The sequence below is a fragment of the Hemibagrus wyckioides genome, linkage group LG03 (assembly GCF_019097595.1).
Source record: "Hemibagrus wyckioides isolate EC202008001 linkage group LG03, SWU_Hwy_1.0, whole genome shotgun sequence".
Lineage (NCBI taxonomy): Eukaryota > Metazoa > Chordata > Actinopteri > Siluriformes > Bagridae > Hemibagrus > Hemibagrus wyckioides.
In genome coordinates this window covers 27,959,584-27,977,167 of record NC_080712.1, presented here as the reverse complement: position 1 = coordinate 27,977,167, position 17,584 = coordinate 27,959,584, and the positions used below count along the sequence as shown (strand labels likewise).

The following is a 17,584-nucleotide window of genomic DNA, read 5'->3' as shown; positions in this document are numbered from 1 at the left end:
AAAGGCACATTGCAGATGGGCCACAGTGAACTCTTTTGTCACGCAAGGTGTAAGAAAACAAAGAGCATCTCCTGTTTCCAAGGTTAGAATTTTTGGGGGCTATTTTTGGGGGGTTTCTTGCCTAATACAATAGTGCAAATATTGGTTTAATGACTTTGCATTTAAAGAAATCATCATTGTTGATTACTTCATTTTATTCCTCGAAGCTCTCAGGGAACTTTTTAGAGCTAACTCCATAATCAGTCTATTCCTCTATTCTCTGGGTCTTGTTTGGAAAAAAATATTTACTGTAATTTATTATTATTAATAATAATAATATTATTGAAGCTTTTATATTCACACACACATTACAGCACAGTGGAATTCTTTTCTTCACATATCCCAGCTGAGGAAGTTGGGGTCAGATATGATACAGCACCCCTGGAGCAGAGAAGGTTAAGGGCCTTGCTCAATTGCCCAACAGTGGAGCTTGAGCTTGAACCCCCATCCTCTGATCAACAACCCAGAGCCTTAACCACTTGCGCCACCACTGCCCCTATGATGATGATGATGATGATGATGATGATGATGATGATGATGATGATGATGATGATGATGATGATGATGATGATGATGATGATGATGATGATTAACAGTGTTGTCCCATTTTATCTAACATGGGTCATCACGTCAGATTTATTTATTTTTCATACAAAACAAAATGGTTTTCTCAGTTCATCATGATCTTGGAGTGCAGGTTATAACAGGAAGCCACCTATCAAAAGTCAGTTCCCATTTAAGGCAGGAATTAGTCTACCTCTAGTCTACCTCTACCTCTAGGCAGATTTTTTTTTATTATGGAACGCTGAAGGTTTCAAGATTTATTTTTTTAATAACCAAATCCTTGATAGATACAGAACGTTGGTCCTAGACTTGGTTACATTACATCTTGATCTTCTTAAAACTGTTTCGAGGAATATGTGTGTTTATCCTGAGATCACTTTAAATGTACACAAGAGGACTCGGTTCAACTAATGAACTTCTGATGGTAAATGATTGCACCAGATCTAATTTGTGGATTAGACAGCAATTCAGATGAATACTTGTACAGTCAAAACTTTTATATTCATTTGTGAATAATTTTGCAGCAGATATGTCATAGACATTACACCACAAATGGGCAAAGGGGAGGGGGTGACACACCATTAAATAGCTTTAATTATTTATTCATATAGTGAATATGTTGTAATGAATAGGAAATCAATATTAAACAAGAGAAATAAAACACTTTAGGATGTGCTGCTATAGTTGTCATGGAAACAACACACGCGGTTAGAATTGAAAGGTATGCACATTCTTCATGCGGTATGTCATGCTGCAGGTCAGCGTAGGCTGAAACCATAAGCAATGAGAAGTGCCAGGTTTCCAGTTTCTGTGTAAAATGGAGGATTAGACTTAAGTGATGACTGACATGTTAAAACCTGACACACCCACTCCACACAGTGTACCTGTCGCTGAGCACATTGTGTTACTGTTTGGTTTAGGATTTTTTGAATGAAAACAATTTGATATGTTTATTTTAAATGATATAACACCATAATTATTAAATTAACAACAAGCCGTGTACGTGCATAAATAACCAGATTGATCAGTTGTGACAGTGTTACTGTGGGCCTAATTATTAAAGATAAGCAGTCTTGATATAAAACCCATCAGCTATTGCTTATAGTGTAGGTCTGCCACGTGCCGCCAAAACAGCTCTGACCCCTCCAAGATGTCTGGAATCAAGATGTTAGCAGCAGATTCCTGTAAGTCATGAAATGGGGGCTGTGCTAATCAGACTTGTTTGTCCAGTACATCCCACAGATGTGCCAAGTCAGCACTTTGAGCTCACTGTCACGTTTATTAAACCATAGTTGGTCTACCATCACACACAAAGCTGGCATATTTTCAGTCCCTATCCCTCTGACCTGTCATTCACAACGCAGGCTCTTATTTTTATGCAGAAAAGTATTTGAGTTCCTGTAATGCTAAATGCCTAATCTCAAGGATTTCATTTTAATTATTTGGCTCATTTCGAGTACTAAACAGGGATCCCAACAATTTTCATTTGCAAAAGTCCTCTCATGCAAATGATCTCGACAGTTTATTTGCCTGTACATTTCAAAGCCTTTTGTTTCTAGTGCTCCACTTTTTAAAACCAGTTGAACCAAGGTGTTGTTGTTGTTGTTAGAGAAGGATGTGCCAAACAAGCCGCAGACAAGAAGTATGAATCATGCCTTATGACATAGTCTTACTCAACCCTGGGCTGGGACTGTGACACATTATTCAATACAGTTTTAAAAATGACAGACATTTCAGGGTATTTAGCTGAAGGCTCACTCATAAACAGAACACTATACACCTGCTGTACTGTAGTTAAAGAATTATTAAAATGCAAAACTTAAAAATTACTTTATTTTACAGCAGTTTTTAATTGTAGCTGTCTTTTATATATAATATCTAATTAGTGTATAAGCCTGCAGTCGCATTTCTGTAAAGCTTCGTCTGTTGTAAATAATGCCATGTAAATTAAATTAAATTGAAACTGAAAAGGACAATCTGGATCACATAACTTGTAGCCCTTGTAGCACTCAACATATTCCCTCTTATGGTCAATTTATTAGGAACACCTGTAAACCTGCTTGCTCGGGCAATTCTCAGCCAAACACATGGCAGCGAGACGATGCATAAGAGGTCAATGTTCACATCAAACATCAGAATGGAGGGGGATTGTGACTGTAGTGACTTTGGCTGGGGCGGGGTTGTTGGTGTCAGACGCTCTGGTTTCAACAAATCTCCTAGGATTGATTGATCTCCTAGGATCTTGTCTCAAGAGTTTACACAGAATAGTATGAAAGTTCTGTGAGTAGAAACAGAGGAGAATGGGCAGAAGAGTTTCTATCTATCTATCTATCTATCTATCTATCTATCTATCTATCTATCTATCTATCTATCTATCTATCTTGTTTTATTAGAAAACAAATAAATAATGTGAGCATGTAATAAAGAATGGATTCGCCTGCAACGTTAACAAAGGAGAATTTTGCCACTAGATGGCAGCATGTCCTTTCTCTAAATATCATATATTTTCAATGATGTCATTACAGTTGTCTAGCCATGATGTCACTGAAAATCTGGTGGGGAGACAGCAAGCTCCCAAAAGTTTCACTACAGACAAAAAAAAAATCATACATTTTTAGCACCATGCTTGTGATTAGTCCCACATAAAAACGCTATTCATAAACTAGTTATGGTTAAATTCAGTCTGTGATAAATGATGTACTCAGTGGGTGTTATTAATGTGTTATAAAAATGACACACATATGAATATATATTTATATATTCATATATCATTTGGTTTCCTGTCATTTTAAATTAGAGATGCCTCATCTGTTCATCACCACAGAAGTAAAGCTTTTTCACGTTAACATTTAGGGCCCCACACATCCTGTCTCTCAGTAATGAAGCAGCTATGAGCCGTGTGTGAAACCCATTAGGGGCACAAAAGCCCTAAAATCAAAGTCAAACTTTACTATTCATTTGAATTGATTGTAGTGACTGCTTGTTCAGTCTCTGAGTCAAATTGTGACTTACTGAAAAAGTTACCCAAAAAGAAAGCACCTGACAAAGTGATTCCCCTTCATGTCTTAAATGTTCCCCATGTGCACTCCCCCACTCTTGCTGTGCTGGAGCTCACTGGCGCTGTGGCTTCTCAGGCCTGTTTCATTTGACTTGAGCCATCTCAAAAGTGCCGTTTTCACCAGGGACAACCCCATGAACTCCGAACTTACATCTTTTTTTGAATCAGAATGAAATGCTGGTCAAATTTACGGGATTTGGTTGCTCAACAGAGGATGAGTCACCCGGGGACCCTAAGACTACTAGAAAGGGCCCTGAATCAGATAACAGCGTGTAAACTGTTCCTGACTATAACCTTTCTCAGGTTACTCAGGTTTCTCTGATTCTTATATAGATCTATTGACAGATTATAGACATGTCATATGTAGGATCCACAAACACCTGCAAGACCTAGAATAAGGTCAAAAAAGATCGAAACCCAAAACAATTTCTTGAAGATGAATAGGGCATATTTACTGTAATTATGAATGGTGCCTTTTCTTTCACTTTCTCATTTAAATAGCAGCAACATGAACTTAGTACCTAGGTAATTTCCACTGAATACTGAGATACCATTACTGAACCAGATTAATCTAGATAGACTTTTAAAAATAAATAAAGAATGATACATGTCTCTATGATAATATATATATATATATATATATATATATATATATGGAATTCATCTATATCTATAATTGTATTTACTTCTGATAAAAATTCTTTGTTTTTGCTTTGTTTCTAGGAATCAAAAACTTATTATTATTATTATTATTATTATTATTATTATTATTATTATTATTATTCTTTTTATTCATACAAATGTATTAATTGCAGTCCTGGATGAGTGTGTTAATGAAACCTTCCTGGAATGTACCTTGAGTGATCAGATCAATACTGGAACTTTTCCTGATGTAATGTGTGACTCACTGGAGCCAGAGCCAGACAAGTAGCATGTATGGAATTCCCTTTCCATTCCATACACTAAACACACATGTCGTTGGGTACGAAAAAAAAGGTCATACATCCCGTATACCCTCCTTAAGGTTACATTTTTTGTTCACAAAATCTGCTTCCTTACTCAAGCTGGGAATTACCAACAATTACCAATACAGAATTAGTGGCTTTATAGAATCTTTCCTTTGAATCAACTCTAAGTAAAAGATCATTTTTTTAAAAGTAAAAGTTCAAGAATTGAATGGATAATTCAGTGAATAAATACAATAACATTTTTATCAGACTAATTCACAGCTCCAGGGTTAGCAATTCAATCCAGACATGAATTAGTGTTTATGTGGAATTTCTCCTCACATGTGAACATGTGTACACATGGGTTTCCTCAGGGTTCTCCAGTTTCCGACAAGATGGTAAGCTCACAAGATATTTTTTAATTGCCCTGAAGTGTAAATGAGCTTGTGAAAGTGTGTGTGTGTGTGTTGATGTAATGGACTCATGAACTGATACCCAGGGCTGATGGGACAGACTCCAAATCCACTGGGATTCTGATCAGAATAAAGCAGTTACTAAAAATTACAGTAACATACATACATACATACATACATACATACATACATAAATAAATAAATGAATGAATGAATGATTAAATGAATGAATTAATTAATTGATTGGTTGATTGATTAATTAATAAGTAGGGAAGTAAATAAATAAATGAATAAATGAATGAATAAATAAATAAATAAATGGTTACAAAAAAGAATGAATAAATGAATGAGTAAAAGTCAGTGATACAATAAGGATATATTTTAAGTATCAGCTGTGTTTAGTGTTAACAAGATCCTTGCTCATAACAGTAGCCTTTGTTCATAAACTCTTAATAATCAGTCTTGTTTGCCGGATTTTATTTTGATTTCATGTGATCTAATTGTCAGCTATTTTTCACCAAAATGACTCACAATCATGATCCAAAACAAGTCCTTGTCTTTGCTCAAGGGCTCGTTACTGGCTTTCTGACGGTCAGGAGCTCGAACTTACAACCTACTAGTGGCGAGTGCAGAACCTTAACCAATGAACCACCACTGTCTAAATGTGAACCATCACAAAATCTTGTAATCACACATTTTATGCTAGTGTGATCTGTATTTTAAAGAAAAAAAGACTTAAAAATGGGACAAGATAAGTTTAAGACAGCATTTTCCATTTATTTACATCAAAAAAAAAAATTTCATGGGGCTGCGGGTAGTTCTGCTGTCTCACAACTCCAGCGTCATGTTACTTTGTGTGTGTGTGCGTGTGCATGTGTGTGTGTGTGTGTGTGACGTTTTGCATGTTCTCCCCTTGTTATGTTTCCTCCAGGTTTGCTTGTTACCTCCCTCCTTCAAAAAAAAAAAAACCCAACCTGTAGGAGGAATGGAAACTCTAAATGGGCGTGAATGGGTGTCTCCCTCTTACCTCATGTCCCTGGGATAGGCTCCAGATCCACTGCAACACTGACCAAGATAAAGCAAGATGAGTAAATAGACATATTAGACGTGAATATCAAACCAGAAATGGCCTATTGTTATTCCCTAAACATTAATAACCCTAACCATTATTTCAATACTTTAAGAAATGAAAAGCAAATTCATTGTCAGGGATTCGTTTATTTGGTAGATGCTTGGTTAGGGTCACATCAAGTGTAGCCAGTCCACAGTGGGCAGTAGAAGAAAACCAGAGAACCTGGCGAAGATCATGTATACGAAGGTTATTCAGTGGGAATTCAATAAAGCATTATTTTAATGACCTCAGGATTATTCTTAGACTGAAATAAATGCTTTACATGTGACTGAAGTTTCCATTCACTTTTTTTTTTGGATACCGAAAGGTCCTGAAGATAAACAGAAAAGTATTGTTAGCTTCTCGTTGTGTAACTGGGCTATTTTCAGACATTCACACTGACTTCAAGGCAGGCAGTGGGTAAGTGGTAGGCAGGTGATAGGCATGGCACCCACGCACACCGCGGTTCTTTCCCCCGCCTCCTCTGAATGTCCCCTCCCTCTGAGCTGCTTTCCATCCAGCAGTGAGTAAGCGGCTAGGGGGCTGCTGCTGCTCTGCCTACCCATCACACACCAAGTCTGCGTGGGCCAACTTTCACAACACGATTATTCGAAAGAGTGACAAAAAAAAAATTACCAACAAAAATGCCGAAGACGGAGAGGGAGAGAGAAGAAAGAAAGAAAAAAACCATCACACAAATGATGTGTTGTAATTCGTGGTCACAAAAAATGGTATGGTTCCTGCGTTTCAACTCCAATTATGCGTCGACTTCCTCTGCCTTTGTGTACCGGTGTTTTACACAATATCTAAACCATTCGAGCATATTACCGTCAGTGCTTATGACATGTTTGTACTTTACTGTAAAGTTAATAGCGAAACCTGTTCATGAGTATCACTTCTCTATAGCCTTTATCACAGTTCTCAACCTCATGGCAACTGAGGGTTTTCAGATGACGGATTGAATGTGCTTCAGGCTGTAGTCATGAGAGAAATAAAACGTAGTGCACGTACACAGAGGAGCCATGAGTCAATAAAATAAAAGACAGACACCAAGCCAATGTAACTTTTCCTATTAAAAATAATTTATTTCAACATATAAATAATTATTAGAACACAATACAGATAATGTTTATTGTGAATAAATACCAAACACATCCCTCCCCTACCCACAAAGGAAAAAAAAAAATGGTTTATATATATATATATATATATTTTTTTTTTTTTTAAACTAGATCTACAGTTGGAATGTAACTATGTCAGAAGTAAGTCAGAAATACCTCAACTAATTCCAGAGCAGCTTATTACGTTCTGTGCAAATTGGTGATCTGAATGGAATTCAGATTCAGTAGTTGAAGAGCCAACACTCTTAAATTTCTACAAATGATGGGACTGTGAATCGCTCTCAAATGCGTTCTTTTGACCGAAGCACATCTGCATGTGGGGGCCCGCAGATTTCTAGTTTTCGTACGAATGGAAATGGCTGATGCACGCACGCTTGTATGTCAGCATTGCCAAACAAGCCAGCAACATTTTCCATGTTTATCTCTATGCAAGCATTTGGGACATATTTTGTTGTTGTTGTTTTTTTTTTTTTTGTCGTTTTGTTTTTCCGCATACCAGCTGTATGCAAGAGAGGCATCATGTGAATGTAGCAGAAGTAAAAGCTAAGGGAAAGAAGCTCCTTTGTAGAAAAGAAAAGAAAAAAAAAAAAAAAAAAAAAATGCAGATAAAACTAAGTACTCACGATTCTAAAAGAGGATGTACACAACACACGGGTGTGTTTACTTTCGGATTTGTGTGGTTGTAATTTTTTTTTTTGTTTTTTTGTTTTTTAAATAAAAGGAGTCTATCCTGTCACTGCATGCACGGCTCTTCCTTGTTGACACTTTGATGTGGCGATTCTCTTCACAAGCGAGTGTTTGTGTGGTTTGTTAAGGTGTGATGGAGAGAACCTGTTTTTATTGCACTTCGGAAATAATTCTTCTTCTTTTTTTTTTTTTTCCCTCTTAGCTACGGGAAAATGTTAGAATGCATCCAACATCACCTAGTGCCATAGCTAGGAAACGTAAACAGACCAAACGAAGTCCAGAGCAAGGCGAAATCGGGTGTGTAATCGTTTTCAAGCACGAGCAGGCCAAAAAAAGAAAAAAAAAAAAGAAAAGTGAGCGATGACAATAAAACCCAAAAATTAAATAAATAAATAAAATCTCAAAAGGCAACAGGTTCATTTTGGCAGCAGACATCAAATGGTGCAGCAGAAAATAAAACTGGAGCTCTGCTTTGCAAACACTCATTGGCACTTAACCTACATTGTAAGAAATAAACTGGTTTTTCTGAGGCCTCTGAAACCCTGTAGCTGTGGCTCCTGTATTTTTTTATTTTTTTTTTTATTTTTATTTTTTACAGGCCCCACTGGCTTACTGCAGTCTGCAGTGGCAATGTACATCAACTTGGTCAGAATTATTCTGGAAGTTACTTTGGTCAAATTTTCACTGTTTTTTTTTTTTTGTTTAGTTCACAATTTGAAAGAAATGTTTCGAAGATGCTCCCCCTCCCCTCCTCAATTTTTTTTTTGTTTGTTTTTCCAGCAATGTACAAACTGATTACAATCTTATTACCCTGTTTGATATAAATCACAGATAGCACAGATGGATGCAACTGGATGCCAGTGTATCATCAGTTTCTTTATATCAACAGTCCCATCTCGGTCTTATTCACATAGAAAAATGATCAAAACCTTGCTTGAGAGGTAAATCGCCAGTGTTACACCGCTGCTGGCACCCAAAAACAGGTGGCTCAGTTAGCTGTGGGAATTCCGTGTAGGAGAGGTTTGGCACACATCAGCGTGCAAAGATTCTAGTCCCCTCTTTAGAAAAAAAGGAACATGGTAGCATCAGCCCCGGTATATCTGCTTGAAGTGGTCACACTCGTTGCAGTAGCCTTGTTTTTCCTGGTTGGCATAATGATCGCAGCCTTGTGTCCTGCAACGCTGCTTGCTCTTCTCCTTTGGTGCGTGGGCACGACGGCCCTCGCGCTGACCGCCACGGTTCAGGCAGTCTGGGCACAAGTCCGTGCAGCCAGGTGATACGTTCTTACAGCCGCTGCGTCGGCACTGGGCCTGGCTAAGTGTCGCCATCGGACGTGATTTGGGCGCTCGCTGATGGGAAAGTATAAATGAGTAAATAAGCACACAAACAAAACCAACCAAATAAATACATAAGTAGGTTAACTCTCGCAGCAGGCAGTGATGTGAAACAGAACAACTCACCAAGACTGGAGGAGAAGTGGAGCCTCTGCTAGCAGCTTCATTAAGTCTGGTGCTCTGCTCCTTCACGTAGCACTTGTTGCAGTAGCCCTCGAGCATGGCTTTGCCCACAGCGCCACAGCCCTGCCCACGACACCGTACGTTCTGAAAACCTGCCTCTGATGTATGTCTGGGCTGCACCACTGCTGGAGCTCCCTCTGCGTTAAAAACATCACAAAGACATAAGTGACTCTTACGCTATTGTGTTTTTGCCAATAATATGCAGTGTATTTGCTAGCCTGGAGTGATATGATCACAATGCCTTGTCATTTTAGAAACTCAGTTAAACTTATCTAAATCTACTTCTTAGGCACCTGTGGAATGATTACATGAAAATCATATTTAAGATCTGTCTCTCGAAGGCAGACGAGACTGCAGCTCGACTATCTTTCATTTCCTGTTAGTCTCATGTGTGTTGACTTGTTTTTCCACTTACGGTGATTGGTCTGATAGTCCACATAGCAAATGGTACAGAATCCTAACTTCTCGTGGGTGCCGAAGAACTGGCAGCCCGAGCGTTTGCACTGGCGTGCTGTCTGTGTGTGCCATGTGTGCCCAGTGGTACCAGGACGCTCTGGATCCCTGGATGGAGCCCATGCTGGCATGTCCATTCTGGGCTCCTGCTGCTGGGCAACAGCACTCCTCTGCATGCAGGGTGGACAAAGGCCATTGAATGTCCGAGAGGCTTCCTGCCGACATGCGCTGCAGTGCTCTGCATCTCTTTCTCTATTTTTTTCTCGATCTCGGGTGTTCGGTGCCCATTGAGTGTGTCCCCAGCCATGGGCAGGTCCCTGAGGCTGCCCGTTACCTGCCTGGCGGGCATTAAAGCAGCGTTCACACAAGCCATCATGCTCTACACTGAGCGTGAACAGACAGTCAGGTGTCTTGCACTTCATGGCATGTGTCTCACTGTACAGGCTCAGGCTCGGTGCAGTCGGTGGTGCTGAGCGCGGGCTCGGGATCGTTGGCTCGGATGGCGCGTTGGCATGGTTGGTTCGATTGGGACGGCTGGTGACGGCCTCGTGTTTACCAGTGGCGCGGCGCTTTTCAAAGCACTGGTGGCAGTGCGGCTGTGTGTCCACCGAGACGTAGAAGGTGCAGCGCGGCGTGGCGCAGCGAATCTCTATCAGTGACAACTGCGAGACGGAGAAGGGTGGTGGTGCCTGCTGCGATGTTGGAGCCCACATTGCATCTTTGTCCTCCTGCCACCGCTTGTACTCGTGATTCACCAGCTGCATATAGTCTTCCATCAAGTTCATGTCTTCAGGCAGATTGCCCTCATCGAGGCTGATGGAAAAATGAGGTACACTCATCATGTCAGCAACAGGCTAATTGTGATAGTAAAAGTACCAAACAAATGAAATAAAATTGACATCTTTTAATTATGAATTATAAACTTCTTCATCTAGAGATTTTATCTGAGGTCTAAAGGCCCTTCAAGATCTTCAAATGCAACAACAGATTACATCTTGAGTGAGTCTAATGGAATCACTGGGGCTGATTATGTGGTTCGTACCGGGCTGCTCTGATGATCTTTGTGGGTTCATAACCCACGCCAATGACTGGGATCTCCATGAGCATCAGATATTCATTTAAGAGCCGCTCCTTCTGTTGCTGCTCCTTTTCTGTCAGGAAGTGGATGCGCAGCTCTTCAAAGCCTCCCCTTCCTGGATTGATCAATGGTAGAGCTCGAAATTCTGAAAGAGATCAGTATATCATAAAACATAAGAAACAATATTTCATACAGTAAAAAAATATATAGGTTAACCGAGTCTGGGCTGTACCTGGCCCACTGTCTTTGATTGTGATTAGGGGGGCAAAGTGTTGCGAGTCATAGCCGAGCACTATGGGATATTTGTAGCACTCTCCTGGAGGCCAGTGAAGAGGCAGGTAAATGCCTCCTACATTGAGGGGTGAAAAAGAGGAGCCAGACTTCATACTTCTCAGCACTTGATCTGTGGATACAGAAAGAAAAAAAGGAGTTTAAGTTACTGTGTACGCGCTGAGCAAATCCAGGTGTTAGGGGCAAATTAACAAATCAATACGAATGCACGTAAATTCTCTGGAGACAGTAATCATACCTGCAATTACAATAATCGGCCTGCGCAGGATATTTGACAGCACAAAAATGTGGATGTCTTCCAGGGAGTCAAACTGTAAGCCATTGCTGCTGGTCACAGGAGACGCCATATCAACTATCTTCTCCCATTCCTCTTCCCAGTTCTGAAAAACAAAAAGGATAAACATTTCTCATGACACACAGTTGCACTGCTGTAGGAATTTGAAACCTCGGGCACGCCCTGAATAAAATTTAGCATGCAAAAGAAATGCATAGCGCTCTAGAGCAGGTTGACAGACTGTAGCTATGGGTACTTTTTGTTCTACTTTGAAAATCAGGTAGCTAAGAGCCAGATGTTTTAACCATAGAGCAAATATATAATAATATCACTGGGGTTCGAGGACAAACCACAAGCCTCCTTTCCGTCCACTGTTATATTTCGGTGGCTTGGCATTTGGCAAGCATTTTGTACTAGAGTGTATGTATGCAGTCACCTTGGTGCTGTAGCGCAGGCCGGTCTGGGTGAACTCCTGGGAGTGTAGCAGCTCTGTTTGAAAGCGTGCTCTGAAATTATTCGTATCTGTTTCTTTGAGCACGGCGTAAAGGGTCTTACGCAGGACCAGGTCTGTGTCCTGCACACCCAGCATGTACTGTGAAGCTGCATGAAGCAGGCAATTCCCATCACCTAGACAAAACAAATAAAATAAAGAGCATGACTTGAATGTCTCATGTGAATACAAAGGTGAGGCAATGGGACTGCTTCTAAACACTAAACTTTGCAAACACATTGATGCCTTAAATCACACAGTCATTAGGATGTTATACTTTCCAGAAATTCTCAACCTTCTATCAAAACTGCACAAAACACAATAAACTCTTCAAGTTTGATCTGACAAGAATCAAAGGGAGCAAAAAGGGCAGAGTTGAGTGTGCACGCTGCAGACTGACTTGCAGTTCCGGTTTGAATGCTCTCTTTTCTAGGCCGCCTCCACAAGCTCAAAAGGGTATTTTTTTCCTTTGACAAAAAAAAAAAAAAAAAAAAAAAACCCCAAAGGCTAAAAGCCAGAAGAGAAGGAAATATGCTCTAAGACATGATGTAAAAAGCACCAGACATTTAGTTATAGGGGGTATAGCAGATATCTGTGCGCTTTGGGCTTCGCTGCTAAAAAAGACTTTTGGTGCCATAAGAGATACAATTAGGTGTTTAGTCAGGCAGTGTGACAAAAAAAAAAAGAACTGGGGAATTTCCAACATGCTGCTAGAACAGTTAAGAGGTATCTATTACAGACTGTCATATATCTTTTAAAAAGAGGAAATGAGCCCTACAGAAGTCTTCAAAAGTAAAGAAATAACACTTGTCAATGCAACTATAACATAAATGTATTTATGTATAATCCATAGAGCACTGGTGTATTGCATTTGACATGTTGTAGGCCTTTGTTTAAACACATGAAACAATAAAACAATTATACACAATAAGCTTAAGAATTACATTAGACGTTTTGGGGATTCAATTGTTGGGGCTAGTTAAAGCTTCTTCAACAGTTTAAACTTTTATACTTTTATTAAGATAAAATCCTAAGATTTGTGTAATGTAACTGTTAAAGAATGAACTAATATATATATATATATATATATATATAGAGAGAGAGAGAGAGAGAGAGAGAGAGACTTATGGCCCTTTTACACACACACACACACACATACACATTATATATATATATATATATATATATATATATATATATATATATATATATGACATGACATTATGCACCTATTAACAGAAGAACTAGATTCCACTGACTTGAAGGGTTTTTTCGAGGTTGTGCAACTGGTGTGGCTCTTGGTAACAAGCCGTTCTAAAACAAGGCTATAACACAACAGCGAGGAAATTCCCCAGCAAGCGATTTGCTTTGATTAAGTGCCGTGAGGCCGGGTACTGCAGCTTTTTCTTCCCCTGCTTCAGCGCTTGAGACAGCAGAGTGGCTGGACTTTCCAAAGGGGAGGGACCTTATTCAACAGGAATGTCTGTCCGTTTGTTAAACTTTCAATATCACAATAGGAGCCTCCTAGGTTTCTTTTCAAGTCCATAAAGGCGACTGTACATACGAACAACTTAAACAAGAAACAAAGCAGAGGGTTTTCTAGCCAAACTAGTAATCCAAGCAACCTTATTGTTGTCCCGTCCCCCCCATCACCATTTAGTTTTTGTTTGTAAAATAGTTCACAGATTATGTATATTATAAACTAAAGTGTAATGGGCCTCATTCAATCATATCTTCACAGAAGTGTTCCACTTAAACATGTGTTGAGAAACTGCATCTTTATTTCCTTTTCCAATTTTAGAATATTCTCTTTCTACAGCTCAAGGGCAAAAACTTTCCTCTCAGTTTGAGACTTGTTCTACATGACTAGTCACTCAATCTGTAATGATTCCACATTACCACTGACACTAAAGGGTTACACAATAATGCTATAAAATATCTCCTCTTTATGACAGTAGTCACATTGCCAGAACCGTCATGAACAATACATCCAATTCCACCTAAAAAAAAATAATAAAAATACCCATACATGGTTATGCATCATCTAAATCAATGAATGGCACCTAATGAGAAGGGAAAACTGATATGAAACACATGGAGTGGACATTCTGGAAATACCCAGACCACATCCTTATCACTATATGGATCACTATTTCAGCCTCACCCTTTGAACATGTGGACGCAAAAATAAAATGAGTCAGCTTTGCGGCCGTTGGCACGGACCGTCCTGCCGTCCTCGCCCTTGTCCCAGTGTCACCTGATGGGATTAATTCAACTAACAAGCGGCCAGTTGCAGAACACAACCTTTAAATCTACCACATTTATATCCTGAAGTAATTCATGTGAAAGCAAAGTGTTGAGTCTAAATCTTTCCAGTAGTAACTGTAACTACAACGCGGAGGACAAATCAGAAAAAAACACAAATCATAAAGCCAACTTAAACTGAATAACAATGCCATACTAATATAAGCGTCTGAGAAAGACTGGAAATAGATTTGTTAACGCTGATGATATTCCTGACACATTTCGTATAGGTGGTGTTACTATGAAATTATAGCACAGAACACCAGAGAACTCCCAACGTTTGGGGTTGAAGCATTACTTATCCACCGTCAGCCATGGAGCCTGACCTTGCGTTAACAGCGGACATGTTCGGATCATAAAGACCTCCCTCTTAATGATGAATCAGGAAAGACCCCTAGATCAAATCTCATGCAAGAATGAAGAGAAATGGCAGGGGGGCGACGTCATTGTGACAGTTTAGGATTTTCCCGTCAGTTCTGATATGCTCATGCAGGCAGCTTTCCCCGACTTTTAACTCTTTGATCTTGCCCCAGTTCTTACCAGAGGTTCAGAGTGTTTCCATTAAACGCTTAAACGAGGAAGTCCTGATCTGAACAATATTCACCTCAGATAGAAATTAACTCAGATGACTGTGTGAAAAGCATGAAACTTTTGAGAAAACTTCTACATGAACTTGAAATCTATTCTGATTCGAAGGACGTTATTGTCATTGATTGTCATTCTTTAGAAAATATCCTTCGGTCGCTAATATAGGTAAACTGTAATTGTTAAGGAAATTCACTAAGACTTTCATTGGTTGTAGGTAAACATACACTAAATCCATGACAAATCATCCATTAGAGCAAACAGATCAATGCCAAACCAAGCTATGAGCTGAACTAAAGCGAACGTGTTACCATTTGTTCGGAGTGGCACCAGCTTCTTGACTTCATAGCACCAGTTGAGCCTCTTCTCCTGCTCCAGTGAGGTCTGCATAGCCCGGTCCAAGATGGCCGACTGGATGATCTCACGGAAGGCCTGCGGGAACTGGCTCATCCGGATCATTTCCAGCGTGTAGCGGTGCATGCCACGAAGGTGGTGAAGCACACCACCACCAGCTGATGGCTTTACGACATCGTGGGGCACTCGCTCACGGATCTTCATGGCCTTCAGGAGGTTACTCACGAACAGGAACTTAGGCAGGAAGTTTTGGCCCTGTGACATTGTGTTCTCTCTGGGAAAGGAGCGGGAAACCAGTTTAGCTCTGTGGGAAAAAAGACCAAAAAAAACATTAGTTTTGTTTTAATATGGGCAAGCCGGTGTGTCCTGAATTTGGAGTGTGTGAAGCACTAACACAGGCTCACTGCTATTAACTGGGTATCATATGTATACCTTCACATCATAAACCTCCAGACCAAACCTCTTACAGGACACTAGCACTGAGTCATGTGATTGCAATAAGTTACTCATGTGTAGTGTCACCAGGCAAGAGGCACAAGTCGTGAGACCTGACAGATGTGGACTGGAAACTGTTAGAGAAAAAAGCGCACCATTTAGGCCCGACTTGTCTGAGGTAGTCTGAGGACAACTTGCTCCAAAAGGTCTCCTCTGCATGTCGTGAAAACATTCCTCCTGCTACAAACGTACCAGAATGCCGGTCAAGAGACGATAACAATAAAAAAAAAAAACACCATACACGCGGGGGAGTGTTGTCTGACTGAAGCACACACAGGCACAATAGAGAGAGAGAGAGAGAAGGAGACGATGCGGGTTTTCGCCACTCCGCCGCCTGACGCTCCAATTACGTAATTCATCCGATAAAGCCGTCAGAGACAATGCAACGCTGTCACACACCAAAATGAGCACACATTCACCAACAGAACTAAAATAATGGAGGCCCTTGCCTCGCTTGATGCCACTAGTAATTCGGACTAAGGGACATTTTCCCAAACAATGGCTGTCAAAACCGTGGCATTCATTCAGACATCCAAAGGCTGCCAGACTGAGGTGTCGTTCAAGACGCGTTTCTAATGAATCCCCGACTCCGTTTTGTCCTGTGTCATTCAGCACACACACACACACACACACACACACACACACAGAGCGACACGAAGAAAAGAGAGCGACGGGAGCGTGCGACGGCTGAAAGCGCACAACTGTTACCTGTTCAATATGTCGGTATCCGCCAACAAAGCCCATAAGATGCTCCGGTCCTCCACCGCCTGCTGCTTGAATCAGTGTAGCCCCGAGTAGCCTAGTGCTCCATGGCGCCTTCAAACCTAACGTAGCCTCTTTCATCAAGCGCACATTCAAGGCGTAGAAAAACACAGTGTAGGATTTAAGCGAGCCCAGAAGACATTGATGTCAATAAGGAAATGCCAAATGGGGGATTTCCGAGGAGGTACTTTCCACTTTCACAACCTATCATAATACGAATTACAGCCTAAGCTTCAGCGTTCGTTTCTAACGTGATGACGTTCCGTTCAAATGGGTGACGCGATGACGCTCCTAACTTAGCCACGCCGGCCGACGTCTGTGGGCGTGTCCTATTACTATTGTTATCCCAGTTTCGCTTTTTAAATGTAATGTATGTATTACAAAGCATGGTGGATACGAGGGACTTATCACACTGGAATCACAGAAAAATTAAATGTAATCCAAATAAGAATTAAGCATGCAGAGGCGTGCTGGAAATGGCATTTCCCTGCACACACACATTTCTGTAGCTTTGTGTTCTTGAGCTTAGCTGTCAACAGGTCCTTTCATATTTCTACCATTATATATATATATATATATATATATATATATATATATATATATATATATATATATATATATATATATAAAGTGTGTTTGTGTGGGTGTGTGTAAATCAGCTTGGATCTGTAACATGTTCTGTAGGTGGAAATTTGAAAAGTTGAAAATAAAAATAAATGATAAATATTAATTTACACACTGTTCATGTGTTCATGAAGCCTGTAGTGAGAAATGGGGTCCCTGAAGAAATGTTTGAACTTGAACAATTAATGCAAAAATAGTCAACTAAGCCAATTTTTGTCTATCACTGGATATGTATATATCTATGTTTGACTAACAGCTAAGCCCATTACACACACACACACACATGTATATATACATACATATATATATATATATATATATATATATATATAGAGAGAGAGAGAGAGAGAGAGAGAGAGAGAGAGATAGATAGTTGATGTACACTGATAGATAGATAGATAGATAGATAGATAGATA

General features: G+C 40.0%; 1 protein-coding gene across 2 annotated transcripts; it reads right to left on the bottom strand.

Moving 5' to 3' along the window:
• Positions 1 to 7,699: 7,699 nt before the first annotated feature.
• On the bottom strand, positions 7,700 to 16,778 carry tnfaip3 (tumor necrosis factor, alpha-induced protein 3). 2 transcript variants are annotated; one of them, XM_058385946.1, is made up of 9 exons: positions 16,490 to 16,778; positions 15,244 to 15,590; positions 11,990 to 12,180; positions 11,518 to 11,659; positions 11,221 to 11,391; positions 10,953 to 11,133; positions 9,873 to 10,723; positions 9,401 to 9,594; positions 7,700 to 9,289 (listed from the first exon to the last, which is right to left on the bottom strand). In XM_058385946.1, the coding sequence occupies exons 2-9, from the start codon at positions 15,548 to 15,550 to the stop codon at positions 9,026 to 9,028; spliced, it is 2,301 nt and encodes a 766-aa protein (XP_058241929.1). In that variant the 5' UTR covers positions 15,551 to 15,590; positions 16,490 to 16,778; the 3' UTR covers positions 7,700 to 9,025. The 2 variants fall into 2 exon arrangements, with proteins under 2 accessions (XP_058241929.1, XP_058241930.1); XM_058385947.1 differs by lacking the exon at positions 16,490 to 16,778 and adding an exon at positions 15,877 to 16,023.
• Positions 16,779 to 17,584: the final 806 nt, after the last annotated feature.

Excerpts from the sequence above, each read along its gene's own strand:
- tnfaip3 (XM_058385946.1), bottom strand. The coding sequence starts at position 15,550 with ATGTCACAGGGCCAAAACTTCCTGCCTAAGTTCCTGTTCGTGAGTAAC. Across the intron at positions 11,134-11,220 it reads AATCAAAGACAGTGGGCCAG|AATTTCGAGCTCTACCATTG; the intron begins GTACAGCCCAGA and ends GATCTCTTTCAG. Across the intron at positions 9,290-9,400 it reads CCACTTCTCCTCCAGTCTTG|CGAGCGCCCAAATCACGTCC; the intron begins GTGAGTTGTTCT and ends CTTTCCCATCAG.